This window comes from Myotis yumanensis, unplaced genomic scaffold (genome assembly GCF_028538775.1).
Source record: "Myotis yumanensis isolate MYYU_CA2020_CCGP unplaced genomic scaffold, mMyoYum1.0.hap1 SCAF_2, whole genome shotgun sequence".
Taxonomy (NCBI): domain Eukaryota; kingdom Metazoa; phylum Chordata; class Mammalia; order Chiroptera; family Vespertilionidae; genus Myotis; species Myotis yumanensis.
The window spans coordinates 215743400-215752782 of NW_027223753.1; the positions used below are offsets into that span (position 1 = coordinate 215743400).

The 9383-nt window shown below is 62.4% G+C and overlaps 1 protein-coding gene across 1 annotated transcript; it reads right to left on the minus strand.

Annotated features, from left to right (window-relative positions):
• Positions 1-678: 678 nt before the first annotated feature.
• OLIG1 (oligodendrocyte transcription factor 1) lies at positions 679-2697 on the minus strand. Its single transcript, XM_070403687.1, has one exon. The coding sequence runs from the start codon at positions 2627-2629 to the stop codon at positions 1814-1816; it is 816 nt and encodes a 271-aa protein (XP_070259788.1). The 5' UTR covers positions 2630-2697; the 3' UTR covers positions 679-1813.
• Between the last annotated feature and the right edge of the window lie 6686 nt (positions 2698-9383).

A 9383-nucleotide genomic window follows, 5' to 3' on the forward strand; every position in this document is an offset into this window, starting at 1 on the left:
TGCTTTCCCTCCAACCCGCCTGCCTTGGGACAGGGGAGGGTTTCCTTAGTGACTGCGAAGAGTTCACACTGCATGGGAGCCAGTCCCCTGCCAAGTCCTTCCTGACACCACCCAGCCCGGGCCTTCTCCACCTGCTGGCACAGGGTGGGTCCCAGGCCAGGGTTTCCTAGGAGAGAAGTCCTCCCTGACCTGAAGGACAGGGGGGTGGGGGGTGGGGGTGGGGGTGGGGGTGGGGGAGGAGGCAGCTCACAGCTGGTGCTCATGTTTCAGCTTCCACCCGGGAAAAGAGGAAAGGCGCATTTCTGAGAAAGAGGGGAGATTGTGCATTTGATCATAAATGTTTTATTTAACCCATTTTTCCAGAAGAGGAAGTTGTAGTAAAAAAAGAGCCAGGGGCCAAGCGTGGCTCAGAGCCTCCCAAGAACTGCCCCCCTCCTTCCCTCCCTCCTTCCTTCCTTCCCTCCCTCTATCCTTCCCCACCCCTCTCACCTGTCCTCCCTCCCTCCCACCTTTCCTCCCCTCCCTCCTCCCTCCCTCCCTCTCTCGCTCCCTACCCTTCTCACCTGCCCCTGGTCTCAGCCCAGACCCAGTCACTTAACTATTGACTCCCCCAGGTCTGCGCCCACCAGGGCACCCGGCACTTTTATTAACAAACAAAACAGACGAGCAACCAACAACTCAGGCCTTTCAAGCTTTATTGTGTGGGTTCTCACAGCGCAAGGAGACAGTTAGAGAGAAAAGAAATGCCAGTGACCTGCGGCTGCTCCAACCACAAACACCTTCAATGAGGGGTCAAAGCGAGCAGGACCCGGTGCGATCCTCGCGGGCGGAGAAGGTGCCGACGCTGTAACCATGGAGCCGGGTCACCGTGTAGCTTCCGAGGCAAAGCGACCGGAAGGCCCAAAGGCGGAGCGCCATCCCCTGTGGCCACCGGGGTGGACCGATGAGCACCGGTTCGGGGCGCAGCCCCCTCGCCGCTTGGGGGGAGAGGAGTGGATGAGCTGGAAGTGCTGGGGTTTCGGAGCCGGCGCGGCGGGAGGCGGGCTTTGTTTTGAAGCCGCTGGGCGCTGGCTGCCTACCTCCGGGCAGGGCCACGACAGACGTCCCAGCCCCCCGCCCTCCCCGGTCCTTCTAGGCTTCGGGACCTCGAGCGAACCACCCGCAGCGCAGCACCCAGCGGTGTGACCTCAAAAACGGATCCAACCGCCGGGTCGCAAGCGGACCCTCTTCCCAAACCCGCACCCCGCGACCCTGGAGCTGCCATCGCCGCCTCCCGCGCACCGCGAGGCCCACCGTCCGAGGGCTGGGAGGGTTCGTCGTCCGCTCGCCTGGTCTCTGCACCGACTGCCGGTCTTTTCCGCCTCCCGAGGCCGGCAGCCTCCTCCGACAGGGCCTGGCTGGCGGGCACAGGGCGCCTTCACCTCTGGCGGGGGTGGGGGGGCAGGTGCAGAACCCCTCCCCGCCCGGAGCGCAGCCCGCGGGCCCCGCAGGTGTGGCCTCTGCGCGGCGGCGCCGGGAGCCGGCCTCCCGCTGCACCGGGCGAGCGCGGCCCTCCCAGCCGCCAACGAGCAGGAGCAGCTCCGGGGCCGCGGGCGAGGAGGGAGCGCGCTGCGCCCAAGCGGCCGAGCCCACACGGAGCCTCCGCGGCGCCCGCGCTTCGCCCAACAGCCGCTCGGGTCACTTGCTCTTCCGCGGGGTCGGGGCGCCCGGAGTCCCCTCCTCTGGGCCCGGAGGTCCTCCAGGGGCTCCCGGATGGGCCCCGCGGTGCAGGGCGCCAGGCGCGGGGGCGCGCGGGAGCCGGGAGGGCGAGCGCTCACTTGGAGAACGGCGCCGGCACGGCGGCCAGGCCCAGGCCGGTCGGGACCAGGTGCGGGAACTTGCAGACGGCGCAGGGGCAGAGGCCGGGGCCGCCCGCGCCGCCGCCGCCGCCGCCGCCCGGGAGCGCGAACTGGCCGCACGGCGGCTCCTCGAGCGCCAGCGACAGGTACTTGGCGGGGCGCAGCGCGTCGGGCGGCCCCAGGGCGCCGGGCGCCAGCAGCACCGGGCCGGGCGCGGCGAGCAGGGGCAGGCCGGCCAGCAGCAGGCGCGGCGCGGCGGGCCCGGCGCCCTCGCCCAGCGCGCGGCGCAGCTCCTGCAGCGAGCTGCCCAGCAGCAGGATGTAGTTGCGCGCGAGCAGCAGCGTGGCGATCTTGGAGAGCTTGCGGCCCGGCGCGCCCTGGCAGTGCGCCGCCGAGTAGGGCAGGATGACCTCGCGCAGCGCGTCCATGGCCAGGTTCAGGTCCTGCATGCGCTTCCGCTCGCGGCTGTTGATCTTGCGCCGCAGCTGCTGTTGCTGCTCCTCTTTGGGGTCCGCGCGGGGGCCGCCGTCCGCGCGCGCGCCCGGCCCCGCTCCCGAGCCCGGCGGGTCGGCGGGCACCTCGGCCTTCTCGCGCGCGGCCTGGGGGAGGAGGGGGGCCGTCGTGGAGGAGGAGGTCGAGGAGGAGGAGGAGGAAGAGGAGGAGGAGGGATGCGGCCGGAAGCCCACCAGTTCGTACAGGGAGGCCCCGAGCTGCACGTCTCCCGGCCGCTGTGGCCGCAGCATGGTCGCGGGGGCCGCGTTCACGCGCGCCTGGGAGACCGCATAGTACATCGGGGGGCGGTCGGGGCGCCCTTCCGGAACGCCCCGGGGTGGCGCTTGGGCTGCTGCCCCGCCCCGCGGACCTGCGCGCGGGGAGCCGACGGCGGGGCAGCGCCCGCGCGGACCCCTTAAACCCGGCCGGGGAGCCGGCGCCGCCGCCGCCGCTGGGCGCAGCCAATCGCCGCGCGAGGCCGGGCGCAGGCGCGCGCTCATTGGTCACCCGGGCGCGGGGGCGTGGCTGGCACCGGGGAGCGGGGATGGGGAGCCGGGTCACCGGACCGGCCGCAGGGGGGCACAGGAGGCAGGTTTGGGGTGAAGTGAGGTGGCTCTCGCATCGGTGGGGCTAAGACTCCGGTGCCCGCCGCCCGCTCCTCCTGCCCGGACTCCCGGTGAGCTGTACACATGCATTTATCTAAACCGTCAGGTCCACACGCCGGAAACAACCGTCTTGCCATCGGTAAGTGTAGCTCGGGTGTTGGTAATCCGCACGCTTGTGCATCCCGCCCTCAGGCCCCTTTCATCTCGCAAAGCCGGAACCAAACTCATTAAACGGCCATTACCCCCCCTTCCCTCCCCCGCTCCTGGCACCCCCCATCCTTCCCTCCGGGGATTTGGCCACCGGGTGCCCGTGTAGTGGAACCACAGTGCTGCGGGAGGGCGGCTTCCTGCACTGGGGCGACGCCCTCAGGGCCCATCCACGCTGCGCCCTTAGTCTGTCCAGGGTGCACGGAGGACACGCGGGCTGCTTCCGCCTTTTGGCCATGAACACGGTATAACATGCTTTTTAAATACCACCGGATTGCCCGCCAGGTTCCAAAAATTAGCTGAGTTTAATTCCCGCCTGGTTTTGAGAACAAAATGTCTGGGTCCAGGACCAGTAGCATCCGCTGGTGACTGCCCTCCACGCAAAGGCCTCAGGGCCAAGGCACTCTGGGGGTGCGGGTTTCTCTCCTCCCCAAAGGGAGGGTGTTCATCTCATCAGTGACTGGCTCCCGCTTAAGGAAAACTCACACACAGATTGGCCTCCCGTCAGGAAAAAACACACACACTCATACCCACTCACATACACACCCATTCACACACACTCACATACACACACTCACACACACTCAACCCACACTCACACACACTCACATACACACACTCACACACACATACACACACACTCACCCACACACACTCACCCACACTCACATACACACTCACACCCACACACTCACACACACACTCACACTCACTCACACACACTCTCACACACACACTCACACACACACTCATACCCTCACACACACTCACACACACTCAACCCACACTCACACACACTCACATACACACTCACTCACACACTCAACCCACACACACACACACACACTCACACACACACACACACTCACACATACACACTCACACACACACTCATACCCACTCTCACACACTCACACACACTCAACCCACACTCACACACACTCACATACACACTCACACACACTCACACACACACACTCACATACACACTCACACTCACACACACACGCACTCACACATACATCACACACCTTTCTCTTCCCCAAATACAATAGCATTACAATAGCATTATGGAAGTTTTCTACCCCAACACTAGGGCACACTACTACACCGTGTCACCATCTCATGGCAAAATGGCCCGGGGCGGGTGGCCTTTGGTATCTAAACCCCTGCCATCCTATAGGATAGGGACTAGCCCCCGTGGCTATTGAAATGTAATCAATTGTGCCCGGCTGGTGTGGCTCAGCAGTTGAGCATCAACTTATGAACCAGGAGGTCACCATTGGACTCCCGGTCAGGGCACAGGCCCAGGTTACAGGCCGGAGCCCCAGTGTGGGGTGTGCAGAAGGCAGCCGATTCATGATTCTCTCTCATCATTGATGTTTCTATCTCCCTCTCCCTGTCCCTTCCTCTCTGAAATCAATAAAAAATATATATATTTTTAAAAATGAATTGAATCAATTGCAATAAAATGGAGTTAGCCTTCGCTCCCTGCTGCCCTCACCTTGCTCCGGGTGCTCGGTAGATGCGGTGGCTCCCGGCACCGGTCGGAGGGCACATGCGGACACGGTTCATGGCCGCAGAGAGCCCTATGCACCGGGGCCAGTGTGGCGGGAAGACCCTGAGCGGCTCCGCGTGGTCCTCTCTGCTATCGGGTGAGGGATGCCGTCCACCCCCCCAGGGACCGAGCTCAGCTCCAGGAGCCACTGGCTGTGCTCAGTCCAGGCCAGTGTGCCTCTCCTGTCCTCCCACGACCTTTGCCCCCTGGCTCACTCACTACAGGATGCTCCCAGCCTGCTGCCCTGCCAGCACATCCCTCCCACAGGCCCGGCTGCCACAGTCCCTTCTCCCAGCCTCGGCGCTTTCTCCTCCTCCTCCTCCTCTCCTCGCACCTGGCAAACCATGGACAGCACGTCCCCACAGCCTGGGCTGTGTAGCCAGATCATCTCCACACGCCTGTGGGCAGGGCCGCTGTCTCCCGCCCCCCCCCCCCCCCCCAGGCCCAGCGTCTCCTCCAAAGCCAGTGTGTCCCGGGCCTGAGGGGGGCCGAACCCCAGGAGCTCACAGCCCATCCCTTGGTATGCACCAGCTCCCTACAGCACTTTCTTTATTTTTAAAATATATTTTTATTGATTTCAGAGAGGAAGGGAGGAGAGAGAAACTTCAATGATGAGAGAGAGTCATTGATCGGCCGTCTCCTGCAGGCCCCACACTGGGGACCGAGCCCGCAACCGGGAATCCAACCCTGACCTCCTGGTTCCGAGGCTGACGCCTCACCACTGAGCCACCCGGCCAGGCCCCCACTGCTTTAATCCAGGAGTTTCCTGTCGTTTCCCAGGGAGGGGAGGACGCTGTTAGGGCCTGGCCCCCACCCTCGGGGCCCTGACTTGACGAGGTGTTGGGAGACCCGCAGGGCGAGAGGAAGGAGGAGGAGAAGACCAGGGAGCAGCCCTCAGGCTTCAAGGAGGCGGAGGAAGCCTCCTCACTATTTCGCGTTGGTTAAAGCGTCTGCTTCCCAGGCGTTTTCTAGGCCTCGGTTCTCCTGGGAGCCTGCGCTTGGGCATGTTGGACCCCCCCCCCCCCCCGCCCCCGGGTGGAGCTGAGCTCCCGGGACCCCCAGGGCTGACCACCTGCCTCAGGCGGGACTCCCTGCAGCCGGTCCAGCTCCCAGGAAGCTGAGGGGCCGTGGCGGGAGGGAGTGGGGACAGGGGAAGGGTGTCTGGGAGAGGCCAGCCCTCACCCAGCCGGGAGTGACGGCGGACGGTCCCAGCCATGTCTGGAGTCCACACCCAGGACCCCAGGTGAGGCTCCTGGCAACACCCACCCTCACTCTGAGGGCCCCTCTGTCCCTAACTGAGGTGCCAGGTGGGGGGGGCCCCAGCTTCCTCCCCTGTCTGGGCCCCACCTGCCCCAGGAGAGGAGGGGGTGAGAGGATAGAAGCTGAACCCAGACAGAGCGGCCAAACGCAGCCAGGACCCATCCACACCCGGGTGCTGCTCCTCCCCCACTCCCTCCTGCTGGTGTCCCTGAGGGTGCCATTAGCCCTGACCTCACTGCAGTCCCGCTCGGGGAAGGAGGGCGCCTCCCGTCCCGGCCAAGGACAGGTCACTGGGACTCTCTGGCTGAGGCGCCCAGAAGTGGCTGCGGGCGCCACCCAGGCCCTGGTGCTCGTGGGAGCTGGTGACTTGGGTGGCCTGGAGCTCTGGCGGCGTCACAGGTGGCGCTGGCACAGCCTGCGGGTCATCACGGCCCCTGGCAGGCCCCGTGGGCTGAGTCGGGGGGAGGCAGCGGCCGGCGCTCACAGGCGGGGCGCACTGGGAACAACTTGTGTCTCATGCCTTGTCTCTGCCTGAAGGGGCTCGTGTGTGCGCGCACGTGCGTGTGTGAATGCGTGTGTGCGTGTGTGCAAAAATGTGTGTGAATGTGTGTGAGTGTGTGTATGTGTGAATGTGTGTGTGGATGTGTGCTTGTATGTGTGAATGCGTGTGCACGCGTGTGTGAAAATGTGTGTGACTGTGTGTGCATGCATGTGTGTGAATTTGTGTGAATGTGAGTGTGTGTGAATATGTGTGTGCATGTGTGCGGGTGTGAATGTGTGTGCGTGTGCATGAATGTGTGTGAATGCATTGTGAATGTGTGCATGCGTACATATGTGAATGCGTGTGTGAGTGTGTGTGAATGTGCGTGTGTGTGTGTGCGTACGTGTGAATGCGTGTGTGTGCAAAAATGTGTGTGAATGTGTGTGTGTGCGTGTGCGGGTGCGGGTGTGCGGTAGTGTATCCTTTCACTCCGGGAGGAATGTCTCGTGCTTCCTTGTTCTCCTGTAGAAACTAGAGGGCCCCCCGCCCCACCCCTACTTCGGGTCAAGAAGCTTGAAACTCTTTTAAAAAAATATTTTTATTGATATCAGAGAGGAAGGGAGAGGGAGAGAGAAACATCAGTGATGAGAGACCATCATTGGCCAGCGGCCTCCTGCACGCCCTCCTCTGGGGATAAGCCCGCAACCCGGGCCTGTGCCCTGACCAGGAATCGAACCCTGACCTCCTGGTTCATAGGTCGACACTCAACCACTGAGCCACACCAGCCGGGTGAGGCATGTTTTTAAAATATTATAGGGAGGTTTTTTATTCTATTTTATTATAAATAAATGCCATTTGGACCTTGTTTTAATAAAGTTTACTACGTAAGATTGTTTTTAAATCCAGATTTGTCCTGTGGCTTGTTTTCATGTGTATTGGGGAAAGAAATTAGGTGAGAATTCTTCAGATTTAAAACATAATCATAATAAAAGCTCGATTGGGCGATGGTGATGCAGCTCCGGCTCAGGGTGGCCTCACAGAAACGGGAATTTCTGTTGCTTCTGAGAGAACCCAGCACTGAAGCTGTACGTGTCTCAGAGTCCGATAGCGATGATCGTCACACCTCTCCCTGCGCATCTGAAAGGACTCTTCCTGGAGAGAAGTTTCTATTACTCGCCGTGAAAGCGGCAGGAAGAGGGAAGAGCCCATCCTTGTTTTAAAGACGATCGGAGATGGTTCCTGTCACACCAGACCGTGAGAGCACGTGGGCAGGGTTTTAGGGACCCTCTCAGTACCTGTGAGCAGAACAACCGTGAATTAAGGGACACATATTAGGCCCTGGCTGGCGGCTCAGTGGTTAGAGCATCTGCCCACGCTCCAATTCCCGGTCAAGGGCACGGACCTGGATTTCGGGTTTGATCCCTGGCCCTGGTCAGGGCACACGCAGGGGGCAACCAGTCGATGTGTCCCTCTCACATTGATGCTTCTCTCCCCCCCCCGCCTTCCACTCTCCCTCAATGGAAAAAATCCCGTTGGGTGAGGATCAACAGAAACACGAAACAAAAAGACGTGTATTAGCACACACTGCGCGCCCGGAGCGTTGGCGGGACAGAGCTCTCCCCTCCTCCCCGCAGCTGTCGCGGGAGCCAAGTGCTCCGAGGGCCGCCACTGCCGAGAGAAAGGGCACAATTTGCTTGGAAGGCTGTGGCTAATTTATAACACAATGTCCGTGTCACGGCCGCTTCTGCTGCCAGCATTTGGCAGTTTCCCCTGGAGTCCCGGGCGGCCTGAAAGGACGCGGCGGCTCTGGCGGAGGCTCCGGAGGGCCCACACCAGCCCTTTCACAGACGGGCCGGCGCTCAAAGGGACGCGGGGAACAAAGGTGGCTCTGAAGTCACTTCCCCGCCGGGGCGGCCATCCGGTTGCGTCCCTTCCCCATTGACCCGGCAGAATGCGGCAGGAAGCCCGGGAGGACAGAGAACAAGCGGAATGGAGGGGCCTGGCTTTCAGGGAGGACGGGATGATGAATGACGGGGTCCTGGAAGGTGGTAAAATTGGGGTCACCCAAGCGTGGAGGCCAAGTGCCCAAGGCACCTGCAGAGACAGAAGGTTCTGGAAGCCGGCTCAGCCGGGCAGACACCCGCCGAGGCACAGAGGGGCTGTTCAGAGGCTCACCTGTTGTTCCCGTTGGCGCGAGGCCCTTCCCTCCGGGGGCCAGCGCCAGGGCCCGGGGGCCATCTCCAGACCAGACCACCCGCGGAGGGGACAGCAGGCCCCGGGCAGCTAAGGAGACAGGGAGCTGGAGGCTGGCCTGCCGCTCCCAGGGCGCCCTGACCTGGAATCATCGCCCGGAGGGAGGGCGGGGACGCTCCTGGTGGGGTACCCAGACCTCCTCCCGCCACAGCCCCAGGCCCCCGGCTCCCCGCTCTGCCTGCTGACAGAGGAGCCCTCCCGTATGGCTTGCTGGGGATAAGCCCAGCCTGTAGCCTTGGCTGTGCTCAGTTCAGCCTCAGTTTGCTCATCTGTGAGCTGGGAATAGCGGTGCTGATCTCCCAGGGCTGTTGTCAGGATTGGAAGGAACGATGCATAAGGCGCCTTCCCCGGAGCCCGGTGCCTCGCGACTGCTTAGGAAAGTGACAACGGTCACTTGTCTCTATGGGCGCTACTATTACACTGCTTCACGGTTCTCTATTGTTTTTGTTTGTTTGTTTCTTTACCCCTCGCCAGAGGATATTTTTCCGTTGATTTTTAGAGAGTCGAAGGGAGAGGGAGAGACAGAGAGAAACATCGATGTGAGAGAGACACCCCGACCAGGGCCAGGGCAGAGCCTGCAACCAAGGTACGTGCCCTCGACCAGAACTGAACGAGGACCCTTCAGTCTGCAGGCCAACGCTCTAGCCGCGGAACCCAACTGGCCGGGGCTGCTCACGGTTTTCGCTCAG